This window comes from Oncorhynchus clarkii, chromosome 17 (assembly GCF_045791955.1).
Source record: "Oncorhynchus clarkii lewisi isolate Uvic-CL-2024 chromosome 17, UVic_Ocla_1.0, whole genome shotgun sequence".
Lineage (NCBI taxonomy): Eukaryota > Metazoa > Chordata > Actinopteri > Salmoniformes > Salmonidae > Oncorhynchus > Oncorhynchus clarkii.
Window position 1 is genome coordinate 31,471,651 of NC_092163.1, and position 26,554 is coordinate 31,498,204.

Genomic DNA, 26,554 nt, shown 5'->3' on the forward strand with positions numbered 1-26,554 from the left:
TGTTGCCGCTTGCTATAGACCTCCCTCTGCCCCCAGCTGTGCCCTCGATACCATATGTGAATTGATTGCCCCCCATCTATCTTCTGAGTTCGTGCTACTAGGTGACCTAAACTGGGACATGCTTAACACCCCGGCCATCCTACAATCTAAGCTTGATGCCCTCAATCTCACACAAATTATCAATGAACCTACCAGGTACAACCCCAAATCAGTAAACACGGGCACCTTCATAGATGTCATCCTAACTAATTTGCCATCCAAATACACCTCTGCTGTTTTCAATCAAGATCGCAGCGATCACTGCCTCATTGCCTGCATCCGTAATGGGTCTGTGACCAAACGACCACCCCTCATCACTGTCAAACGCTCCCTGAAACACTTCTGCCAGCAGGCCTTTCTAATCGACCTGGCCGGGGTATCCTGGAATGACATTGACCTCATCCCGTCAGTAGATGATGCCTGGCTATTCTTTAAAAGTGCCTTCCTCACCATCTTAAATAAGCATGCCCCTCTCAAAAAATGTAGAACTAGGAATAGATATAGTCCTTGGTTCACTCCAGACCTGTCTGCCCTTGACCAGCACAAAAACATCCTGTGGCGTTCTGCATTAGCATCGAATAGCCCCCGTGATATGCAACTTTTCAGGGAAGTTAGGAACAAATATACACAGGCAGGTAAAAAAGCTAAGGCAAGCTTTTTCAAACAGAAATTTGCATCCTGTAGTACTAACTAAAAAAGTTCTGGGACACTGTAAAGTCCATGGAGAATAAGAGCACCTCCTCCCAGCTGCCCACTGCTCTGAGGCTACGAAACACTGCCACCACCGATAAATCCTCTATAATTGAGAAGAGAGAGAGAGCTGCAAAATCTGGACCCCTACAAATCAGCCGGGCTAGACAATCTGGACCCCCTCTTTCTAAAATTATCTGCCGAAATTGTTGCAACCCCTATTACTAGCCTGTTCAAACTCTCTTTCGTATCGTCTGAGATTCCCAAAGTTTGGAAAGCTGCCGCGGTCATCCCCCTCTTCAAAGGGGGTGACACTCTAGACCCAAACTGCTACAGACCTATATCTATCCTAACCTGTCTTTCTAAGGTCTTCGAAAGCCAAGTTAACAAACAGATTACTGACCATTTCGAATCCCACCTTACCTTCTCCGCTATGCAATCTGGTTTCAGAGCTGGTGATGGGTGCACCTCAGCCAGGTTCTAAACGACATCATAACCGCCATCAATAAGAGACATTACTGTGCAGCCGTGTTCATCGACCTGGCCAAGGCTTTCGACTCTGTCAATCACAACATTCTTATTGGCAGACTCAACAGCCTTGGTTTCTCAAATGATTGCCTCGCCTGGTTTACCAACTACTTCTCTGATTTGTCAAATCTCAGTGTGTCAAATCGGAGGGCCTGTTGTCCGGACCTCTGACAGTCTCTATGGGTGTGCCACAGGGTTCAATTCTCAGGCCGACTCTCTTTTCTGTATACATCAATGATGTTGCTCTTGCTGCTGGTGATTCTCTGATCCACCTTTACGCAGACGATACCATTCTATATACTTCTGGCCCCTCCTTGGACACTGTGTTAACTAACCTCCAGGGGAGCTTCAATTCCACACAACTCTCCTTCCGTGGCCTCCAACTGCTCTAAAACGCAAGTAAAACTAAATGCATGCTATTCAATCAATCACTGCCCGCACCTGCTCGCCCGACCAGCAGCACTACTCTGGATGGCTCTGACTTAGAATACGTGGACAACTACAAATACCTGGGTGTCTGGTTAGACTGTAAACTCTCCTTCCAGACTCACATTAAGCATCTCCAGTCCAAAATTAAATCTAGAATCGGCTTCCTTTATCGCAACAAAGCATCCTTCACTCATGCTGCAAAACATACCCTCGTAAAACTGACCATCCTACCGATCCTCGACTTCGGTGATGTCATCTATAAAATAGCCTCCCAACACTCTACTCAACAAACTGGATGCAGTCTATCACAGTGCCATCCGTTTTGTCACTAAAGCCCCATACACTACCCACCATTGCGACCTGTACGCTCTCGTTGCTTGGCCCTCGCTTCATACTCTTCACCAAACCCACTGGCTACCGGTTATCTACAAGTCTCTGCTAGGTAAAGCCCCGCCTTATCTCAGCTCACTGGTCACCATAGCAGCACCCACTCGTAGCACGCGCTCCAGCAGGTATATCTCACTGGTCACCCCCAAAGCCAATTCCTCCTTTGGTCGTCTTTCCTTCCAGTTCTCTGCTGCCCATGACTGGAACGTATTGCAAAAATCTCTGCAGCTGGAGATTCACATCTCCCTCACTAGCTTTAAGCACCAGCTATCAGAGCAGCTTACAGATCACTGCACCTGTACATAGCCCATCTGTAAACAGCCCATCTATCTACCTACCTCATCCCCATACTGGTATTTATTTATTTTTATTTTGCTCCTTTGACCCCAGTATCTCTACCTGCACATTCATCTTCTGCCGATCTACCATTCCAGTGTTTAATTGCTATTTTGTAATTACTTCGCCACCATGGCCTATTTATTTCCTTAAAAACTTGTTAAGGACAGTATTTCCCCTTTGGATGAATTGCGTGCCCATAGTGAACTGCATCAAAATCTGTCCTAAATTGCTAATATATGCATATTATTATTATTATTGTATAGAAAACACTTTGAAGCTTCTAAAACCGTTTGAATTATGTATGTGAGTATAACAGAACTCACAGGGCAGGCAATCTTCCAAACTAGTTTTGGAATCCTGAAAGTTGGGGCAACTTTGACGTCATCGCCCCCTCCCTTCCCAACAAGTTATGGATCTGGAAACACTTCCTATGTCTTCCACTAGATGTCCTCATTCAGTAGAAAGTGCAATGGAGCATTTGCTGTGAACTTTGACCTAATGGGAGGGAAATTACTACAGTGTCGCAAAAGATTCATGTGCTTGAAAGCGCGTATGCGTTTGGAGTGAGTCGTCGGTTCCAATCAGCCCGAGATGAACTAGAATTGCCCGTTTGGAATGCCATTCGTTTTGTACGTTTATAACATCCTGAAGATTGATTCTGCACTTAGTTTGACCAGTTTCGTCGACCTGTAATATGTAATTTGGAAGTTTTGATGCAAAATTATCCTGGACCAGAAGCCATTTTTTGGGCATTTGAGCTGAAAGTGGTAGCAGATGCTGCTACATGGACACTAGAATTGAACATTATGAAATAAAACGATTTATTGTTGAAGTAGGACTCCTTGCAGCACATTCTGATCGAAGACCATCAAAGGTAAGGGAATATTTATGTTGTAATTTTGTATTTCTGTTGACTCCAACATAGCGCTCAGACGTAACAATGTTTCTCCGCCGTCTCAGTTTATTGCAATGTTAGGCTTTTTCCGTAACGTAAAAAAAAAATGTGACACAGCGGTTGCATTAAGAATTAGTGTATCTTTAATTATATGTAGAATATGTATCTTTAGTCAAAGTTTATGATGAGTATTTCTGTTATCTGGCGTAGCTTTCTATAATTCCTCCGGACATTTTTGAGAATTTTCTGAACATGGCGTCAATGTAAACCGAGATTTATGGATATAAAATGCATAGTTCCCTGAAGGGAACGCCTCGCCGCAACAGGCTTACCTCATTTACACTCACTGTATATCGACTTTTTGTTTTCTTTTGTTCTACTGTATTATTGACTGTATATTTTGTTTATTCCATGTGTAACTCTGTGTTGTTATGTGTCGAATTGCTATGCTTTATCTTGGCCAGGTCGCAGTTGCAAATGAGAACTTGTTCTCAACCTGGTTAAATAAAGGTAAAAAATAAATAAAACAAATATTTAAAAAATTGTCCCAAATGGCACCCTAAATCCAAGCATACCTTATTCAAGGTGTCAACTAATCATCAAGCCCTCAATGCGTTGAATCAGGTGAGTTTGTCCGGGGCTACAACAAAAAGGTGTGCTGTTGGGGGTACACGAGGACTGGAGTGCCCTATTAGGGGTACTCGAGGACTGGAGTGCCCTATATGGTGCAGTACATTTAACCAGGGTTCATAGGACTCGAAAGTAATGCATTATATTGGGAATAGGGTTCCATTTGAGACGCAATCATCACTGTGTGTAAATGCTTGCCTTCTTCATCCTCTCCTCCATACAGGGTCTCCCCTTTACAGAACTCTTTTCGATCCAAGGCCCTGTCGGGGAAATCTACCAGGGTGCATCCTTCTCCCAGTCGGATTGGAGCCAGTATCTGGGGACAGCAACCTGAGCAGGTGGACCGGATATTTCAGGCCTTACGGAAAGGCCTCAAGTAAGTAGCAACTCCAATCATATGAATGTCCAATGGAGTAGACAAGTGTGAAGTTGCCCCTAGTCGCCGATCTAAGGTTTTATGTTTTCCACTTTAATTGGTAGGCTTGGGGAAACATAAGCTGATCTTCGATCTGTGCATCAGGGCAACTTGCTGTTAATTCAGAAGTCTCATGTACTGTACTGCACCAATCAGCATCACGCACAGTGCTTGGTGGCTGATATTGAGCTTTGTTGGCAGGGAGTATCTAGATGGCCATCAGACGGAGATGGACTTCCTGACCTCCCAGCAAAGAGACACCAAGAGGAACTCCAGACTGGTGAGTATATAGTAGTTGAGGTTGTTGGATGGGAAAATGGGAAGTATGGGCTCATTGCATTACACTCCTAGATAAACAAAAAGTTTATTTGTTTGTCACCATAGGTGAACACTTTTTGGTTCCAGGTATAACCCTTTGCTGGTGAAAACGGTTCTACTTAGAACCTTTTAGTGGACAAACGATTCCACGTAGAACCTTGTATTAATGAAAGGATTCCACTTATAACCAAACATAGTTATTTTCAGAGGGTTCTCCTACGGGGACAATTGAAGAGCCCTTTATGGTTCCAGATATTCCAGATATAACCTTCTTTTCGAAGAGTGGAATGAGTGGAACTGCAGTAAACACATGGAATAGAAAGCCTCCACTAGTACACAGTCCAGTCACAATGAACAATTTAGGCTCTTTATCAACAGTCTTTTCTCAATCTCTCACATCCACTCTTCTCGTCTCCTCAAAACACATTGGAGCAGAATATCTGAGGTTCCTCATCTAGGATCTCTTCCTCCAAAACGGCTTGAGAAAGAGGCGAGGAAAGGGAATGTGAGGGATAAAGAAACAACTTTTAAGACATTGCTTTTGTATCGAGTTCATAAAACATATAGATCTCCCAGAAATAAACCTAGACACTCCTCTGTTTTCAGGCTTTTCTGTATGATTTGGAGAAGGTGAGATACCGTTTTTTGCCTGCTCTCTTATTATTATTCGAATGGTCAAAATGAATTGTCATGGGGCCTCCCAAGTGGCGCAGTGGTCTAAGATCCTGGTTTGAGTCCAGGCTCTGTCGCAGCTTGCCGTGACCGGGAGACCCATGGGGCGATGCACAATTGGTCCAGCGTCGTCCGGGTTAGGGGAGGGTTTGGTTGGCAGGGATGTCCTTGTCCCATCGTGCACTAGCGATTCCTGTGGCAGGCCGGGTGCATGCACACTGACATGGTTGCCAGGTGTACAGTGTTTCTTCCGACACATTGGTGTGGCTGGCTTCCGGGTTAAGCGGGCCTTGTGTCAAGAAGCAGTGCGGCTTGGTTGGGTTGTGTTTCGGAGGATGCATGGCTCTCGACCTTCGCCACTCCCGAGTCTGTATGGGAGTTGCAGCGATGAGACAAGACTGTAACTACCAATTGGATACCATGAAAAGGGGGTAAAAAAAAAAATAAGACAACATTTTTAAAATTACATTTAAAAATTGTTGTCATAAAATGTACCACTTGATTTTGCGATGTCAGGAGATCCGAGCATTGGAGAGATACATAAGAAGACTGGAGTTCCAAATCAGCAAGGTAACAACTTCCATAACTTTCCTAATGTATATTGCTGGTGTTTTTATTTAACAGACATGATACTGAAGAGATGACAGGAAAGGTATGACATCTATGAGTCAGAGGGGCAGTGGTTCAGTTTCGAACACGTTCTGTCTCCGGTATACATGCAGGCCAGGATCAACAGCACAAACCGCTAGATAACACAGGCCACACTTCTATGACCTCTATGTAGGTCTATGTAGTGTCAATTCTGTCTCCACCACAGTCAAACACTGAGGGGTTTTCCCACCAACCAATGTGCATCGATGCATCAGGAAGAATAACACCATGTGGGAGCAGCAGCCTCATAAATAACCAGAGGGAGGGCAAAATGGTTGCCTGTTTATATTTACATTTCCAGGTGGAAGAGCTGTACGAGACTTACTGTATTCAGTGGCGTCTGTGTCAGGGGGCGGTGAACATGAAGAAAGCCTTCGCTCTATCGCCCTCTTCACGGGCTTCCAGAGAGAGCCTGCAGGAACTCAACCGTAACCATCGCCACAGCCTGGAGGTATTGCAGTCACACGCGGTCGGGTGCCACACAACTTTGTTTACCTCAACAATTTCATGGGTTATCTCACACACCGTATACACAGATCCTCTGGTCAAACGTGTCCTTTGGTTGCCATGTTTAGAACATACGGGTGGATATGGGACATGAACAGACAACCAAAAGTTTGTTCATCGTCCTGTTTCATGAGTTAATTCGCATGTTATACGCTTAGCAGCCAACCGCTGAGTCTGGAGTCACAGGTCACTGATGGGTACTTGAAGGACCATTACTCTTCATATTTCATGGGTTCTAATACACACCATAATTCTATGTACCATTGCCAGAGGGAAGGTATGGGTCACACGTGAGCTAGCATAACCCCATTTACCACTGACATAGTGTGGAGGTATGGTTCACAGATGGACTTTGAATCTCCCATTTGTCTTCTCTTGTCATGGGTTCTCACACACAGAATTTCACTATAAGATCTATTAGACATATTCAAGTATACTTTGAAGGAGTAGTTTATAAACAGGTTTGATTAATTCATAGATAGATTATAAACTAATAATAAACAATGTACAAACTACCTAGAAATACTTTATAAAGTTAATCTTTGTGTATAGTGTTACCAAGACATTATAAGTCTCTGATCATGCAGACAACTCCTATAGGTCCAGTTAGATCAATAAATCAATTGTGAAAATGAAGTACAGTAACAATCCACTGCTGATCATAACCTACACATATTTTCAGGATATGTGTGTCATGGAGGGGGAGTTGGAGATTCTCTTGGGAGAGCTTCACATCAAAATGAAAGGTAAAACACATGTTCAACCTTCATCATTCTAGTAAAATGGAATACAAAAAATGGCACACCTCAGTGGCAAGCTTCAACTTTGTCTGAAAAATCTATTCCAACAGGATTGATCGGCTACGCTCGACTATGCCCAGGCGACCAATACGAAGTGAGTGCCTCTATCAAAACATATCCCGGTGAAAAACGCTCTGAGGAACCACAACTGAGGAAAAAGACCCAGGCTGCGGCCGAAATGGCGCCATATCCCCATAGCTCTAAGGACCTTGGTCAAAAGTAGTGAGCTATATGTGGGATATGGGACATGGGATATGGGACACGGTCTCAAAGATGTATGCTTTTTTCCATCCAGGTTGTGATCCGTCTGGGGAGGCAGAGGTGGAAGATCCGGGGAAAAATCCAGACGGATGATAGGCAGTCATGGGATGTTGAGGAGATGATCTTCCTCGCTCACATCCATGAGAACTTTGATATAAAGGTGAGCTTTTTGGGGGGGGGGGGGCGGCTTCCCAGACACAGATTAAATCTAGTCCTGGACTGAAAACCTTGCTCAATTGAGAATCTGTATTGAAGCTGGCTCTTAATCCGGTACTAGTTTTAATCAGTGCCTAGGAAACTGGGCCCTAAAGATTTAGACTGAGCTGCATCTGAAATGACAGTCTAACTCGTACATAGTGTAGAACTTTTGACTGGAGTGACGTGTGGTCACATAGCACACTACTACAGAGGTAATGAGGTGACATTTGAGATTGAGAAGCAGTTGAAAGCGGTTGATTTCCCCCTGTGGAAACTTCATTTGTGTGTCTGTCAGGTACATCCAGGCACATCAGGATCACACATGACAATACATTCAGATGCTCTCCGGGTGCAAGCCCACACACCAGTGTGAACGTCACATCCTGTCAGGGGCGACCATGTGGGTGGTGATGACAGGCGTATTCCTGTCCTTTGTGTGCGGAAACACAGTGGCAAACAGCGCACAATGTGGATGAAGTTACATTCTCTGTTGATGGGGAAAACAACATCTCTTCTGTGAAAGAGATATGAAGCCCATTTTCTGGCTAAGTGAGGTATCTTTACAAAGGCCAAAGGATTTCCAGTCAAACTAAGTCCAATTGAAGTTGCAGACGTTCAAAGCTTGAGTCTTCAAGTAGTCTTCAAGTGCATGATAATACACCTTGAAAACCGGAAAAAGTAAATGGCTGTGAATGAAAAGGATAGAGAAAGAAGAACGTTGTATTGTTAAGAGTCGACACCTGAAGAATGAGGAGTAAGACAGTTCTGACCTCGCGTGACGTTTCAACTGACCAATCATGTGTCTCTACTCAGGTAACAGAGGTCAAGGGGCTGGGCTCCCTGCTGGTTGGCGTGGTAATGTGTAAGAGTGCTGACTTCTTCATGTCTCGACCCCAGCTCATGGTAGTGGACATCACTGAACTAGGCACCGTCAAGCTCCAACTAGAGGTGGTGTGGAAGTAAGTACACCAGTTAGCCATTTGGAAAATTATTTACAAGGTTTATGTTTATATGCAGAGTACGAATTATACCATGACATTGGGGGGGTCTCTATTTTTTTTCAAAGGACTCCAGGTGAATGCACAAAAGCATGTATGGGTTCGACATGTATTATAAGACATGTATTATAACGGTCAACATGTATTACCTTTTAATGTGGCATTAACACAACCAGTCTTGATGTTTTCACCTGAGTGTCAAACAAATCACTTCAAAAAGTAGGCTACCTGCTCACGTTCGTCCACTCAAGAATGATTCCAGCATCCAAACCAGTGCACTGTGCACCGGCCATTTGATGAATGGAAATAGACATCTGTTATAAAACACCAAAACGTGTCATTACATTCGCAGATTGTCATTGGGCGACCACTTTTGTAGCCTGAATTAATTGATGCATCTTGCTGACAAATTGAAAAGTTTTTGTAAAAAGAAACGTTGGGACACCTGAAAAGGGGCTGAAATACAGGAAACAAATACAGTTGTGTCTGTCTTGAGCTCATCGGCATAGGAAAGTGTGAGGGCCCAGTTTGCTAGCAAATACTCAAGACAGACAGAGATGCAAGAAAGGCAGAGTAGAGAGAAGAAGGCAATTCAAAGAACCTGAACCAACTGTCATTGGTATAAACCATGACAGAGAGGTGGTGGTGTTGGTTTCATTCGAAATAAACTTTCATTTTAACATTTGTATCAGTTTCAGAACATTGTTTATATGGTTATAGGGTGCTGAATTATTCCTGATTATACTGAGAAGTTAGTGGTGACGTGTGCAGGTAGGAATTCAAAATAGTAAAACATAAAAATATCTTCCTTATAAATAAAACTATACGAAGGTCACATGGTCAGGGAAATCTGCTGGTTCTTATTTATAGGTCATACTGTAGGTCATAGGTTTGGAAGTTAAGTGTTTTTTCTCTCTGAGAATTGAACGTAAGCATGTATTAGATCAATAGAAGGACATTTGCAGCTGCTACTCAGACAGTGCTAGACAGATTTACAGTGCCTTGCGAAAGTATTCGGCCCCCTTGAACTTTGCGACCTTTTGCCACATTTCAGGTTTCAAACATAAAGATATAAAACTGCATTTTTTTGTGAAGAATCAACAACAAGTGGAACACAATCATGAAGTGGAACGACATTTATTGGATATTTCAAACTTTTTTAACAAATCAAAAACTGAAAAATTGGGCGTGCAAAATTATTCAGCCCCCTTAAGTTAATACTTTGTAGCGCCACCTTTTGCTGCAATTACAGCTGTAAGTCGCTTGGGGTATGTCTCTATCAGTTTTGCACATCGAGAGACTGACATTTTTTCCCATTCCTCCTTGCAAAACAGTTCGAGCTCAGTGAGGTTGGATGGAGAGCATTTGTGAACAGCAGTTTTCAGTTCTTTCCACAGATTCTCGATTGGATTCAGGTCTGGACTTTGACTTGGCCATTCTAACACCTGGAAATGTTTATTTTTGAACCATTCCATTGTAGATTTTGCTTTATGTTTTGGATCATTGTCTTGTTGGAAGACAAATCTCCGTCCCAGTCTCAGGTCTTTTGCAGACTCCATCAGGTTTTCTTCCTGAATGGTCCTGTATTTGGCTCCATCCATCTTCCCATCAATTTTAACCATCTTCCCTGTCCCTGCCGAAGAAAAGCAGGCCCAAACCATGATGCTGCCACCACCATGTTTGACAGTGGGGATGGTGTGTTCAGGGTGATGAGCTGTGTTGCTTTTACGCCAAACATAACGTTTTGCATTGTTGCCAAAAAGTTCAATTTTGGTTTCATCTGACCAGAGCACCTTCTTCCACATGTTTGGTGTGTCTCCCAGGTGGCTTGTGGCAAACTTTAACTGACACTTTTTATGGATATCTTTAAGAAATGGCTTTCTTCTTGCCACTCTTCCATAAAGGCCAGATTTGTGCAATATACGACTGATTGTTGTCCTATGGACAGAGTCTCCCACCTCAGCTGTAGATCTCTGCAGTTCATCCAGAGTGATCATGGGCCTCTTGGCTGCATCTCTGATCAGTCTTCTCCTTGTATGAGCTGAAAGTTTAGAGGGACGGCCAGGTCTTGGTAGATTTGCAGTGGTCTGATACTCCTTCCATTTCAATATTATCACTTGCACAGTGCTCCTTGGGATGTTTAAAGCTTGGGAAATCTTTTTGTATCCAAATCCGGCTTTAAACTTCTTCACAACAGTATCTCGGACCTGCCTGGTGTGTTCCTTGTTCTTCATGATGCTCTCTGCGCTTTTAACGGACCTCTGAGACTATCACAGTGTAGGTGCATTTATACGGAGACTTGATTACACACAGGTGGATTGTATTTATCATCATTAGTCATTTAGGTCAACATTGGATCATTCAGAGATCCTCACTGAACTTCTGGAGAGAGTTTGCTGCACTGAAAGTAAAGGGGCTGAATAATTTTGCACGCCCAATTTTTCAGTTTTTGATTTGTTAAAATAATTTGAAAAATCCAATAAATGTCGTTCCACTTCATGATTATGTCCCACTTGTTGTTGATTCTTCACACAAAAATGCAGTTTTATATCTTTATGTTTGAAGCCTGAAATGTGGCAAAAGGTCGCAAAGTTCAAGGGGGCCGAATACTTTCGCAAGGCACTGTAGATCATTTGAGTATTTCTCTCTGACAGTTTTTCATTCATTCCTAAGAGAGGGAGGACTGAAACTGACTGAAACACAGACCAGACCATTACTGTACCTCTCCTCTAACATGACCCAGCTGTGACAGAACAGCTGATCCTATACAGACTATAGACTACCTCATCCACCCCCTTCCATGGACACACACACACACACACACACACACACACACACACACACACACACACACACACACACACACACACACACACACACACACACAGACACACACACACACAGACACACAGACACACAGACACACACAGACAGACAGACAGACAGACAGACAGACAGACAGACACACACACACGCTCCGCCCTTGCACCACAACACATCAGATTACAGTGGGTATATAGACTCCAGGTGGAGGACATTTCATGGTTTCTCTTCACAGTGCTGGTAGTTTAACCAGATCCTAAACCTCGGCCATCAATAAGTGCCTTCTGATTGCTCCGCCATTCTGTCATGATGCTATTCTGACCTGCTTTCTCAGTCAGACCACCAGCCATATAAACTACCTTTTGGTTTACTCTGAGAATGATTTACACTAAAATAAAAATACAAATGGAGTACCCGCAAAACACCAGTCTCAACGTCAACAGTGAAGAGGCAATTCTGGGATGCTGGCCTTCTAGGCAGTGTTCCTCTGTCCAGTGTCTGTGTTCTTTTGCCCATCTTAATCTTTTATTTTTATTGACCAGTCTGAGATATGGCTTTTTCTTTGCAACTCTGCCTAGAAGGCCAGCATCCCAGTGTCGCCTCTTCACTGTTGACTTTGAGACTGGTGTTTTGCGGGTACTATTTAATGAAGCTGCCAGTTGAGGACTTGTGAGGCGTCTGTTTCCCAAACTAGACACTCTAATATACTTGTCCACTTGCTCAGTTGTGCACCCCCCGGTGCACTCATCTTCACACTCATCTTTCTATTTTGGTTAGAGCCAGTTTGCGCTGTTTTGTGAAGGGAGTAGTACACAGCCTTGTACGAGATCTTCAGTTTCTTGGCAATTTCTCGCATGGAATAGCCTTCATTTCTCAGAACAAGAATATACTGACGAGTTTCAGAAGAAAGTTCTTTGTTTCTTGCCAATTTGAGCCTGTAATTGAACCCACAAATGCTGATGCTCCAGACTCAACTAGTCTAAAGAAGGCCAGTTTTATTGCTTCTTTAATCAGAACAACAGTTTTCAGCTGTGCTAACATAATTGCAAAAGGGTTTTCTAATGATCAATTAGCCTTAAACGTGGATTAGCTAACACAACATGCCATTGGAACACAGGTGGTTGTGTGATGGTTGCTGATAATGGGCCTCTGTACACCTATGTAGATATTCCATAAAAAAATTCTGCCATTTCCAGCTACAATAGTCATTTACAACATTAACAATGTCTACACTGTATTTCTGATCAATTTGATGTTATTTTAATGGACAAAAAAATGTGTTTTTCTTTCAAAAACAAGGACATTTCTAAGTGACCCCAAACATTTGGACGGTTGTGTACATTCTTTCTCTTTCTCTTTCTATTTCTCCCTACCTCTCTCTCTCTCTCTCTCTCTCTCTCTCTCCCTCTTCCTCCCTCCCAAGTCCGTTTGACAGTGGGGAGATGAGGCCAATCACCACTGCATCCAGCAGGCAGTCCATCCACAGCAGGAAGGGCTCGGTGTACAGCTGGATCCCTCCCAACACACCCAGCTTCACAGAGAAATACTTCATAGTGAGTGACCCATACTCGTCCCATACTGTATGTGCTATAGCCAACTCTTCTATCCTTCATTGTAATGTATTGTATTCTATGACAATGAATGATAGAAGAGTTGATCACTTTGGAAATAATAACTGTATTTAATGCTTTCGTGTGTTATCCTCTGGGATTGGGACTGTACAGGTGTTGGATCTTAATTTGACCCCTTTCGCCATAAGAGGAGAATAATACTCCAGCAGGAGGATTTGAATCGCTGAATAAATATTTAGAATCGCCACCAGGGGGCAGCCGGAAGAGGTGATTGTAAACAATGCAGGACCGTACCTACATTGTACCTTCTGTAGGCCATGTGCAGGCTACAGCATGTCTTGTGTGATTTCTTATGTGGATTGTAATAAATGGACATATCTGTAGGGGCTAGATGTATTTTTAATTGGGGGAAATCTGTTTTGTTTTTTTATCAATTGCTTTAGTATACTGTATGTTGAAGGCAAGCAATAGGCAGAATAAACTATTGTTTTTCTCAGTGCCTGTGTGGTCCAGTGGTTACAGTCACTGACCCATATATTCCAGAATTGGCATTGGTTCAAATCTGGTCCAATATCTATTTTTTTAGGCATTCACTCTGCGTGGTTACCGGGTTAATTGTGTGTGGTTACAGGGTTATAGAAGCAACTCAAAGGTTAACAGTTTAGGTGTTAATTCCAAATTATTTAAAGTTAGGGCTATGGTTTGGGGAATGATTAAAATAAAATAATAAAAAAAAAGTTTTGCATAGTATTGTTAACGCTTGCTAGAATGGTCTAAGCTACGTGCTCCATCTCAGAGCCTCCTGAATTGCTGGGCGATATAGTGATCAGCCTGAGCAGACGTGAGGGCCCACACGTTCATTTAGTTTATTTACATTTTTCCTAGAAGTAAAACGAATAGTCTGATCACTGACACAACGTGTCTCAGCTCAACGAAATCATCGTCGGATAGGTTCAAATGCATAAACATCTTGACAGCTTTACGAAAGTAAACATTAAAGCCACACAATATAGGCTTTCAATCCACACCAAAGGTCAGAACCTTATTGACAAATTACACATGACCTAATTATGAAATGTGGGCGAGCATCCCTACTGCAGAAAAGTGTATTGTTCTACATTAGGCCTACATCTGTCAATCGACAGATGGCCCAAATCAGCTCATCAACTCGGCCAGGGAAACACAGTAGCCTATTATTGGTTTTCACACCTTTCATTATGTGACACTGGATAGGGTAATGAGTAGCCTCCAGAATATAGCCTTTTGGAATATAATCAAATAACAAGGGGGCTGTTGCAACCAACGATAGCACAAGATTATTGCCAGCTGATGTCTTGTTAAACCATCAATATGCGCTAAATTCACACACACAGCTGATCCCAATTGCAACCATTATTGTTCACCTCATTACCACTTCCTGAATGATGATGTCGGTGTTACCCTTAGTCCTGCTTTGCAACTAAAGTCTTTCAAGATATGTTTGACTTCTGGTTGGTACTGTAATCTGAATAATTTAGTCTTTTTTTAACGGACTATGGGTGATTTATCTATTTGACAAGCATTCTCTAAAATATAAATATAGTATTTCATGGTTTACCATGGCAAATGTACTGTGGCAATTTAGCCAACACTTTGTATGAATGGAAACTGTTGTTGTAGTCTACTGTTATTATTTTATTTGTTTCCTATTTATGTTATCCAAAAGTGTCTAGCACGGTTAATTCTTATCGAGATAAGGGGTAAAATATCCCTGGACTGTTCATATTTTAAATGTGTGTAACTAAATCAAGTCAATCGAGTTAATTGTGCCGAAAGGGCATGGCCCGGAATCAATGGAGAGAAAGGGAACTGGTATTTTTCAGAAAGGCCAAATGCAATATTTGATCAAATAATAAATAAATAAAAATGTTGATACCTAGGGAGGTGGTAATGTAGCTATTTGATTTTGAATTTTAGGACCCCTGTAGGTATACAATATGTACAAAAATTATTTGATAAAATATTGAATTTGTCCTACTGCTATAGCCCATAGAAACGCATTGAATAACACATTCATAAATAGCAAAACAAACAGTCATAAAATAGGAATATGGTTTTGAAGAGTCTGTTCTATTTCTATGAGATATAAGAAAGCTCAGGTAATATATAAAAACATTTGGGACACATTTAACACCTTTTTTTGTTGACGCAAAACTACTTCCATACTTCCATTCAGTTTTTAAACCAGTACTGGGTTACTTTCAGACAAGTCCTGTGATACTTGTGAAAAACGGAGAACACCATCGTGTTTTTGAGAGTCTCCCCTTTTCCTAAGCCTATAGGCTATAAAACATTTATCTCTCTTTATACTCTTGAAAAAGGGTGCTACCTTGCACCATGATGGTTATTTGTCTTATCCTTATGTAACAGTTAGCTTCCGTCCATCTCCTTGCCCCATCCTGGACCCTCTGAGCACACTGACAAATGTCACCCAGGAAGCATCGCAACCTGTCATTTCACAAAAGCCACAGCTCTAGCAAAGCAAGGAAAACAACTGCTTCTAGGTTTCAGAGTGGGTGACGTCATCGACTGAAAGTTACTAGCGTGCACCACTAACAACCTAGCCATTTCACATTGGCGACACATATAGGGGGCTGCTTTCTGGTGCTCTTTTCCATAGAGATCCTAATAATTCTATGGGTTTTTCCAAGAACTACCCTTCAAATAGATCTCTAAAGAACCATTTTGAAACATGGCTAAAATATATGTGGTCTTCTATCTAGTCCATGGTACGACAGCTCCAGCACGACCCAGAGGGCTCCTTCTCCCTGGTGTCACGGGAGTCTCGAGGGGTGTCTCTACTCAGCTTCCTTGCTGACACCTCCCAGGCCCTCAACCCCACCCCCACGTACAGCCAAGGGGGCAGCCAGACCCAAATCAGCCTGACGGAGGACCTAGTCTCAGAGATCAGCCCACCAGAAGAGAGGACGTCGAGGGGACTTCCAGGGACTTCTGAGACAGGGGACGAGTGGCCCCCAACCGACACGGGCCTCTCCTCTCCCTCAACACCCGGGGAGACGAAGCGGGGGTCCCTGCTAGCCCAGCAGCAGCGGTACAGCACTCCGGACATCCTCAGGCAGAATGGAGGAGGCCCCAGTCCCAGTTCTAGCCCAAGTCCTGGTAGAGAGACAGCCACTGAGACTGTTCCAATAAGGAGCAGCAAAGGGGGGCCAGGTGTGGAGGTGGAGGTGAGGCTGGGGTACGAGGACATTGAGGAGCAGGAGAAGGAAGCTCTAGCCAGGCCGGTGGTGACCGGTAACCAGCACAAGGCTCAGGCTCTGAGGATCAGTGCTCTGTTGGGGGAGCTGGAGTCGGCTCTACAGGGCCAGGAGTGCAAAGAGAGAGAGCTGAGGACACTAGACAACCAGATCCTGCACCTCAACACCATCTTAAAAGTAAGTGCTTAGAGAAAGCATTGACACATGCTGTAACCTTTTGAACCCCTTTACCCTTTAACCCTTGGAACCCGTTTCCCCAGAACTTTCACTCCCCTAACAAATATTGTTTATGATATTCTAATCCCAGTGAAAAAGCACTTACAACAGAATGTATGGACAGAATGTATGGACAGAATGTATGGACAGAAGGTTGAAGCAAGTTACTGTAACACACTATCCCCTCATAAAACAAAGTGCTGAATGAATTAAAGTTGGAACTAATCTTCGTTCACAGCAACTGATGGAGTTGTTTAATACAGTACATGAAGGTGTGTGTGTTTGTGTCTGTGCTCATGCAATCATGCTTGCGTGCATGTGTGTGTGCTCATTCGTGCCTGTGTGTGTGTGTGCACGTGTGTGTGTGTGTACGTGTGTGTGTGTGTGTCTGCACATGTGCGTGTTACCCTCTCAGAATGACCTTTCCTTGCTGAAGAGCTCCTCTGCCAAAACACTTGCTGTGGAAGAGAAGGAGGTGCTGGAGAGTTTTGACTTCCTCTCCACAGACTTCAATGCTGATGAAGATGTCTCCTGTATGGGCAGCGTGCGCCTCAATGACACAGGGTGGGTTGTGAAAGAGTCTTCATGAGCATACTCCCATTCAGCCATAGATGAGACTGTAGACAGTGGTGTAGTGGAGGGTATATGCAGGTATACACCATATACCCACTTATTTTTCAATGGGCATTGCATATAGTCACTTCTTAATCCCCATGATGCGTATCAAAGTCGTGTTGTGGAGGTATACACCGTATCAATTAATGTGTGGCTGATGGAACAGATCAGAATATTTAGCTTTTTCTTCACATTTTAGGTGCAGCAATGTGCATACAGTTGTTGGCCTATACGTGCAAATGTTCCAAAATGCAATGTGCGGGAAAAACACTGTTCTAAAATGTGCAACGCACAGGCAAACGGTTTCATGGACAGAGACTGAAGTATCCATTTGAAATTTAGTAAGGGGTATACCTAGTCAGTTGTACAACTGAATGCCTTCAACTGAAATGTGTCTTCCGCATTTAACCCAATCCCTCTGAATCAGAGAGGTGTGGGGGCCTGCCTTAATTGACATCCATGTCTTCGGCGCCCGGGGAACAGCGGGTTAATTGCCTTGCTCAGGGGCAGAGCAACAGATTTTTACCTTGTCAGCTCAGGATTGGATCCAGATTCCTTTTTTGTTTTTTGCATAAACCCAGTGACCATTTGTTTCACAAACTCCATCTCATGTGCTACAGAAACACTGCTAACCAAACAACCGTGCTAGGTGCACTTGAATGAAAGGGTAACTACACAATAAAATAAAATACATCTTAGATTGTTCCCAGACCTCAAAAGTGGTCTCCTGGTTTGGTTTAAGCATTGTTATGCATTTTGTTGTTTTTTTTTTTTTTTTTTTAAGTGTGAGTATAAGAACAAAATCCTGAAAAAAAGGAAGAATTCTGAAACCTGTGAATTCTGCCTCAGTTGACAGCCTCATTTATCCTTTTACAGTACATATTGGGTTGGTCTGACAGTGAACGACCAACATGGGATTTATATTTGTAGGTTATTCACACAGGGTGCCTTTCCTTCGCTGGGAGGGACATTTGGTACATTTTTGGCAAATTAGAATATACCCACTTCTCTAGGCACCACCACAGCACTGACTGGAGATGAGACTAGCAGAGTAGCTACATGGAGAAATCTCCAACTCGCCCCCTTGTGGATGTGTAGCGCTATTGAATATATGATAGACCTAAGCAAATATCGGAAATATATCATGACATAGAGTAGCATAAATCCATAATTCCCATTTCAATCATACACATTTGTGAAATGTGATTTTAATACTATTACATTATAATAACGTGGATTAATGTGTAGTCTGTGGACCACCCAACCTGAGATAATTAAGTACAGCAGGCCCACACTGTAGTATTTGGACCTACTGTAGACCCTACTGTATTCCACTATGTCTCTTTCATCCAATAGAATCAGCTCATTCCAGGAAAGCACGCTGAGGAGCCTGGGGATTTTCTATCAGGAAAGCCAATCACGAGACAAGCTAGATGTTGCCACGCTGACCACCGGGAACTATAGTCTGGACCATGCTCTGGAAACACATCTGGGCATCTGCACTCTACTTCTGGAGGTATGGGGCCTGTCCAATACTGTCAAACACAAGACGGCCATTTTGGTTGTTAGTCTGTGTTTAGTAGTCTGTATTTGTCCTTTCTCCTCTAGTGACTCCCCATCCCGCATGAGGGAGCGTAATCATCAACTGACACTAATTAGCATAAAGGACATAAATATTCCTAGAAAATATTCCTATATATGAAAATCACAAGTGAAATATATTGAGACACAGCTTAGCCTTTTGTTAATCACCCTGTCATCTCAGATTTTCAAAATATGCTTTACAGCCAAAGCTAGACAAGCATTTGTGTAAGTTTATCGATAGCCTAGCATAGCATTTTGTCCAGCTAGCAGCAGGTAACTTGGTCACGGAAATCAGAAAAGCAATCAAATTAAATTGTTTACCTTTGATGAGCTTCGGATGTTTTCACTCACGAGACTCCTAGTTAGATAGCCAATGTTCCTTTTTTCCAAAAATATTATTTTTTGTAGGTGAAATAGCTCCGTTGAAGAACAACTTCAAGTTTGTCTGAGAAATCGCCCGGAAATTGCAGTCACGAAAATGCCAAAAAATATTCCAATTAACTCCATAATATCGACAGAAACATGGCAAACGTTGTTTATAATCAATCCTGAAGGTGTTTTTCAAATATCTATTCGATAATATATCCACCGGGACAATTGGTTTTTCAGTAGGACCGATTGGAATAATGGCTACCTCTGTGTTTTACGCGAGAATCACTCTAAGAGCATCAGGTGACCACTTGCGCAATGTAGCCGCTTACGGGTATTCTTCAACATGAATGCGTAAAACTACGTCACAATGCTGTAGATACCTTGGGATTTACGGAGAAAAAGTAATCTGGTTGATAGCCCATTCACTGCTCAATAGGGACGCATTGGAACGCAGCGCTTTCAAAACATGAGGCACTTCCGGATTGGATTTTTCTCAGGATTTCGCCTGCAATATCAGTTCTGTTATACACACAGACAATATTTTTACAGTTTTGGAAACTTTAGAGTGTTTTCTATCCTAAGCTGTCAATTATATGCATATTCTAGCATCTTGTCCTGACAAAATATCCCGTTTACTACGGGAACGTTATTTTTCCAAAAATGAAAATACTGCACCCTAGTCACAAAAGGTGTGAGATCATGTACTTTTCACCGCAAATGTACAAGCATTGTTTTGGTGTAAGCATGGTCCAGAAGTCATTTCCTTTTAAATCCAATGGGTAAGTGAACAAGTGCACTCTTCGGGGGAAAGGACAGAGAATTGGGACACAGGGAATAGTTTAAATTAAAATAACAAAGTAAATCGTAATAGAAGTAGTTATAACTGTGTAACTATGCAGCCTAAAATTGAAAGTGTGTAACCAGTGGCCCTGATTTACAGGCAATGAGGAGTTCAGAGTCAGCGGTAGTTCACAGGGACATTTTGGAAGAGATGTCACTCCAAGCAGAGGTACTTGAAAAAGTGAGCAGGTTGATGCTGGAGACAGCAGACATGCTCTCTGTCAGTAACAGTAAGTAGCCATCTTTTCTCTCTCAAATGCTTTGTTTTAGAGACTGGTTCAACTATTTTAAAAAATGGGGGAAAATGACAAAAATATCTTTGTATGTGTCAGAGTTTGGGTTCGTAGCCAACAGAGCTGCTTCTGGACCATACATATGGCGAGGGTTCGAAAGCCTTAGCAGTACCTTCAGCACAGGGGCGGCAGGTAGCCTAGTGGTTAGAGTGTTGGGCCAGTAACCAAAAGGTTACTGGATCGAATCCCTGAGCTAACAAGGTAAAAATCTGTAATTATGCCCCTGAACAAGGCAGTTAAAACCTGTCTAGGACTTGGGTTCTGCTAACTTTACGGAAAAAGCAAACCATGCAATAATCTGAGTACAGCGTTCAGACAACAAAGCAGCCAAAAATATATCTGCCATATTGTGTTGTCAACAATAGTCAGAAATGGCATTATAAATATTCACTTACCTTTGATGATCTTCATCAGAATGCACTCTCAGGAATCCCAGTTCCACAATAAATGTTTGATTTGTTCGATAAATTTCAGTATTTATGTCCAAATAGCTTCTTTTGTTAGGGCGTTTGATAAACAAATACAAACGCGCGTTCAGGTCCAGCCGAACGTTGGATGAAAAGTTCAAAAAGTTATATTACAGGTCGTAGAAACTGGTCAAACTAAGTATATAATCAATATTTAGGATGTTTTTATCATAAATGTTCAATAATGTTCCAACCGGAGAATTCCATTGTCTGTAGAAAAGCAATGAAACGAGAGCTACCTCTCATGTGAATGCGAATGACTGAGATTGAGGCTGCTGCCAGACCTCTGACTCAATCAGCTCTCATTCGGCCCCCTTCGCAGTAGAAGCCTGAAACAATGTTCTAAAGACGGTTGACATCTAGTGGAAGCCGTAGGAAGTGCAAAATACCCCATATCCCACTGTGTTTTTGATAGGGTATGAGTTCAAAAACTACAAACCTCAGATTTCCCACTTCTGGTTTAGATTTGTTCTCAGGTTTTTGCCTGCCATATGAGTTCTGTTATACTCACAGACATCATTCAAACAGTTTTAGAAACTTCAGATATTTTCTATCCAATGCTAATACTAATATGCATATATTAGCGTCTGGTACTGAGTAGGAGGCAGTTTACTCTAGGCACGCTTTTCATCCAAAAGTGAAAATGCTGCCCCCTATCCCAAAGAAGGATCCCTATCCCCACTGTTCCCCGGTAGGCCGTCATTGTAAATAAGAATTTGTCTATCCCTTTCTTTCTTAAAACACAACTTTTTAGCGTTGCTTTTCTTTTGTTTTTTATCCTCTTATGTTTGTTGCGTAGTAAATATTTCAGTTTTTATTTTCATTGTTTTTATTATTGTTTTCCTGGCTCTGAAATGTGCTGTATAAATAAAGCTTGATTTGATTTGTGTCTGTCTCCTGTCCCACTGTAATTGTTTTAAATCAAATGTATGACAGGGAAGAGAAGCTCCATTTCCCTTTAAAAAAGAAGCTTTGCATATGACTAATTAACTTACTTTCCTAGATACTGGATATAAATTGTCATGGTTGCATTGACAGAATTACACAACTCTGTCAATAGTGGTCAGTGTGAGGCCTCTGATCTGATTTAACATATCAATTAATGTACAGGTGTATGCTCTTAATTTGATGACTCTGTTGTTGCAGACAGGAAATGCAAACTTGTAGTGAATGCAAGGTTTAAAAAGGCTTCTAAAGTTTGATTTGCCCACCCCAAAAAATAGACCAACCCCTAAAAAAAGGTCAATTTAATTATTATCCATATAATAATTCACATTTCTTGTTGCTGCAGGATTATTTTCTTGCTGTGAGAAACTGGTCAAATTAACATAGTACATCTGTATAAATCGCCCGGAAATTGCAGTCACGAAAATGCCAAAAAATATTCCAATTAACTCCATAATATCGACAGAAACATGGCAAACGTTGTTTATAATCAATCCTGAAGGTGTTTTTCAAATATCTATTCGATAATATATCCACCTATCCACCGGGACAATTGGTTTTTCAGTAGGACCGATTGGAATAATGGCTACCTCTGTATTTTACGCGAGAATCACTCTAAGAGCATCAGGTGACCACTTGCGCAATGTAGCCGCTTACGGGTATTCTTCAACATGAATGCGTAAAACTACGTCACAATGCTGTAGATACCTTGGGATTTACGGAGAAAAAGTAATCTGGTTGATAGCCCATTCACTGCTCAATAGGGACGCATTGGAACGCAGCGCTTTCAAAACATGAGGCACTTCCGGATTGGATTTTTCTCAGGATTTCGCCTGCAATATCAGTTCTGTTATACACACAGACAATATTTTTACAGTTTTGGAAACTTTAGAGTGTTTTCTATCCTAAGCTGTCAATTATATGCATATTCTAGCATCTTGTCCTGACAAAATACCCTGTTTACTACGGGAACGTTATTTTTCCAAAAATGAAAATACTGCACCCTAGTCACAAAAGGTGTGAGATCATGTACTTTTCACCGCAAATGTACAAGCATTGTTTTGGTGTAAGCATGGTCCAGAAGTCATTTCCTTTTAAATCCAATGGGTAAGTGAACAAGTGCACTCTTCGGGGGAAAGGACAGAGAATTGGGACACAGGGAATAGTTTAAATTAACATAGTACATCTGTATAACTCTTCCTCTGATCTTCCCCTAGTTCTCCCAAAGGCCCAGAGACAGAGGGAGTTGCTGGTGTTTTGGGAGGAGTGTACAAGCACCGAGTCGCCCCTCTGCTGCCCCACTGACACGTTTGTCCAGACCCTAAGGAAACGCTACATCCACAAGGTCAAAGCCAAGCAGCCCGGCCAGCCAGACGCAGGTCAGCACCGTAGCACAACAGCTAACTCAATGGAAACAATAAAAGGGCATGGCTTCAGTATAGTTGCTAGCCTGGTTGCCAGTCTTTTACTGCTTTGGCCACCTAATTGTTGAATGCAGAAGCAGGTAATCAGGCTAAAAGTGATATGTTCCAGTATTAGTCACAATATCAAATCTGTTGACTGATGCAAAATGTCCCAAATGGCAGCTGTCATCCTTTACCTCCAACTGCTCCTTTCGGTTTCGTTAAAACAGCTATGCCTAAGGTAGATAGAGGGGTCGTTCCATGAAAAGAGTGCCACAACAGAGCCTGTCAAATGAATGTGCTGTGTTAGAGGTTTCATGGTGCTTGTATCTAAACCAAAGCAGATCATTTTTAAATGGTTCTATATATCAGTTGGGTTCTCTATAAGCTTCAATATGAGGTCATAACCCCAGCATGAATGTGCATCCTTGTAGCTGTGTGGACTAATATAGTCAAAATTGGGTAAGCTGAGCCAATGGTTGAGCCAATTGAAGCAAGGCATTATCACTGGGATATGAGGTAACAACAGGGCCTGGCCTATGTTAAACGTGAAAAAGAAAACGTACAAAGTGTTTGTTACAGTAGATGTTAAGCCTGTGTTAAAAGATGCTTAACATTATTAAAAGACAAACAAGCGATTGTGATTTTGTTGAATTGTGTTTTGGAAATAAAGATAGACATGGTTTTTACAAAAGTAGTGGTAATATTTCATTCAGTACAGACATTTGTAGGCAGCTTAACCACTTTTTTTATGGACAAGCTATGTTTTCAAAACTGTAATGTTCACATAATTCTCTCCAAGTTGGTGGAATGACCCAGAGGCTAGCTGGTATTTGACTGTAGTGGGTCACTGAAAAATTGTGTTGTCTGCAGTGTTTGCGCAGCTGTTGCAGCAGATCCAAGCTAGCTGTCGGATGGTGCCTATGGCCCGCTACAGTCCACAGAGGGTCACAGTTTTCCAGCTCTCCACCTACCTGAGCCGCTGGAGCTTCACAGACCTGGGAGAACACATCTCCCGCCTCTCCAGAGAAGGTATCCTGTCATAGGACTCTTTCACACTATCATGCTGACCTGACCTGAACCAAACTGTGCAGGCTTGGTTTACATGGCAAGAGGATCATTTACATGCCATCCAGGCAAAGCTCCGGGGCTGTACAAAAAAGTAGCAAAGATAAAAAAGAAAAAGAAAGGACATAGACACAACCGACGACAACCTTCAACATTGAAGTGTTGCTGTATCACCTCATTCAGTTCCATGCATTTGAGAAAAGTTAGCTACAGTATGTTAGTCTTAATGGAAGATTTGCGGATTAACAGAACACTCTTGAGTTGATCTTGAGGATAGTGAGTATCATACATTTATTTATTCATATTTTAAAGCCCCTAAATCCTATCCATAGGAAACAATGGGGTTTTGTACGGGAAGCAGAGGCAAAGACAATGTAGTAGACCACAGCATAAATACAGTTGAAGTCGGAAGTCGGACGTTTACCTTACCCGAAAACATTTAAACTCAGTTTTTCACAATTCCTGACATGTAATCCCAGTAAAAATACCCTGTTTTAGGTAGGTTAGGATCACCACTTTATTTTAAGAATGTGAAATGTCAGAATAATAGTAGAGACAATGACTTATTTCAACTTTTATTTATTTCATCACATTCCCAGTGGGTCAGAAGTTTACATATACTCAATTAGTATTTGGTAGCATTGCCTTTAAATTGTTTAACTTGGGTCAAATGTGTCGGATAGCCTTCCACAAGCGTCCCACAATAAGTTGGGTGAATTTTGGCCCATTCCTCCTGACAGAGCTGGTGTAACTGAATCAGGTTTGTAAGGCCTCCTTGCTCGCACACGCTTTTTCAATTCTGCCCACAAATTTTCTATAGGATTGAGGTCAGGGCTTTGTGATGGCCACTCCAATACCTTGACTTTGTTGTCCTTAAGCCATTTTGCCACAACTTTGGGAGTATGCTTGGGGTCATTGTCCATTTGGAAGACTACATTGGCGACCAAGCTTAAACTTCCTGACTGACGTCTTGAGATGTTGCTTCAGTATATCCACATGATTTCCCTCCCTCATAATGCCATCTATTTTGTGAAGTGCACCAGTCCCTCCTGCAGCAAAAGCACCCCGACAACATGATGCTGCCACCCCCGTGCTTCACGGTTGGGATGGTGTTCTTCGGCTTGCAAGCTACTCCCCTTTTCCTCCAAATATAATGATGGTCATTATGGCCAAGCAGTTCTATTTTTGTTTCATCAGACCAGAAGACATTTCTCCATATTTGTCCCCATGTGCAGTTGCAAACCTTAGTCTCACTTTTTTATGGCGGTTTTGGAGCAGTGGCTTCTTCCTTGCTGAGCGGCATTTCAGGTTATGTCGATATAGGACTCGTTTTACTGTGGATATAGATACTTTTGTACCCGTTTCCTCCAGCATCTTCACAGGGTCCTTTGCTGTTGTTCTGGGAATGATTTGCACTTTTCGCACCAAGGTACGTTCATCTCTAGGAGACAGAACGCGTCTCCTTCCTGAGTGGTATGACGGCTGCGTGGTCCCATGGTGTTTATACTTGCGTACAATTGTTTGTACAGATGAACGTGGTACCTTCAGGCATTTGGAAATTGCTCCCAAGGATGAACCAAACTTGTGGTCTACAATATTTTTTTTGAGGTCTTGGATGATTTCTTTTGATTTTCCCATGATGTCAAGCAAAGAGGCACTGAGTTTGAAGGTAGGCCTTGAAATACATCCACAGGTACATCTCCAATTGACTCAAATTATGTCAATTAGCCTATCAGAAGCTTCTAAAGCCATTACATACTTTTCTGGAATTTTCCAAGCTGTTTAAAGGCACAGTCAACTTAGTGTATGTAAACTTCTGACCCACTGGAATTGTGATACAGGGAATTAATTACATGTGAAACAATCTGTCTGTAAACAATTGTTGGAAAAGTTACTTGTGTCATGCACAAAGTAGATGTCCTAACCGACTTGCCAAAAGTATAGTTTGTTAACAAGAAATTTGTGGAGTGGAAAAAAAGTTTACTGACTCCAACCTAAGTGTATGTAAACTTCCGACTTCAACTGTATTTTAGATCCAGGAGAACGTGAGAGTCCCAAAAACATTCCCAAGACACACTATACATCTGGATGGAATCTGTCGACACTATTCCTATTCCATGTACACCAGAACTAAATTAAGTCATAAACTGAAGCATGTGGGTGCTCTAGGACATGAAAAGACCCATCGTGTGAAACAAAGGACAGGTTTCGTTAGTGGCCCCTACAGCTGTGTCTTCAGAAAGCCCAGGGGACAACTCACACCACACACTGAAAGATCCATACTACTGTAAATCTGCATGTGCAGAACGTGATGAGTTACCCTGTGAAGAATGCTGCAGAAAA

The 26,554-nt window shown here is 42.2% G+C and overlaps 1 protein-coding gene across 6 annotated transcripts in view; it reads left to right on the top strand.

Annotated features, from left to right (window-relative positions):
- LOC139370695 (RIPOR family member 3) overlaps positions 1–26,554 on the top strand; it is a 65,882-nt gene that overhangs the window by 34,212 nt on the left and 5,116 nt on the right. For 5 of the 6 annotated variants that reach the window (XM_071110325.1, XM_071110326.1, XM_071110327.1 and 2 more), the window contains 16 exons: positions 4,161–4,313; positions 4,554–4,632; positions 5,277–5,300; positions 5,859–5,912; positions 6,295–6,444; positions 7,183–7,246; positions 7,351–7,394; positions 7,596–7,721; positions 8,573–8,718; positions 13,004–13,133; positions 15,914–16,585; positions 17,040–17,188; positions 18,596–18,755; positions 20,136–20,265; positions 22,958–23,119; positions 24,017–24,175. In XM_071110325.1, coding sequence (XP_070966426.1) covers positions 4,161–4,313; positions 4,554–4,632; positions 5,277–5,300; positions 5,859–5,912; positions 6,295–6,444; positions 7,183–7,246; positions 7,351–7,394; positions 7,596–7,721; positions 8,573–8,718; positions 13,004–13,133; positions 15,914–16,585; positions 17,040–17,188; positions 18,596–18,755; positions 20,136–20,265; positions 22,958–23,119; positions 24,017–24,175 — 2,402 coding nt within the window. The remainder of the gene's footprint in view (positions 1–4,160; positions 4,314–4,553; positions 4,633–5,276; positions 5,301–5,858; positions 5,913–6,294; positions 6,445–7,182; positions 7,247–7,350; positions 7,395–7,595; positions 7,722–8,572; positions 8,719–13,003; positions 13,134–15,913; positions 16,586–17,039; positions 17,189–18,595; positions 18,756–20,135; positions 20,266–22,957; positions 23,120–24,016; positions 24,176–26,554) is intronic. The other variant, XM_071110331.1, reaches the window with a different exon arrangement.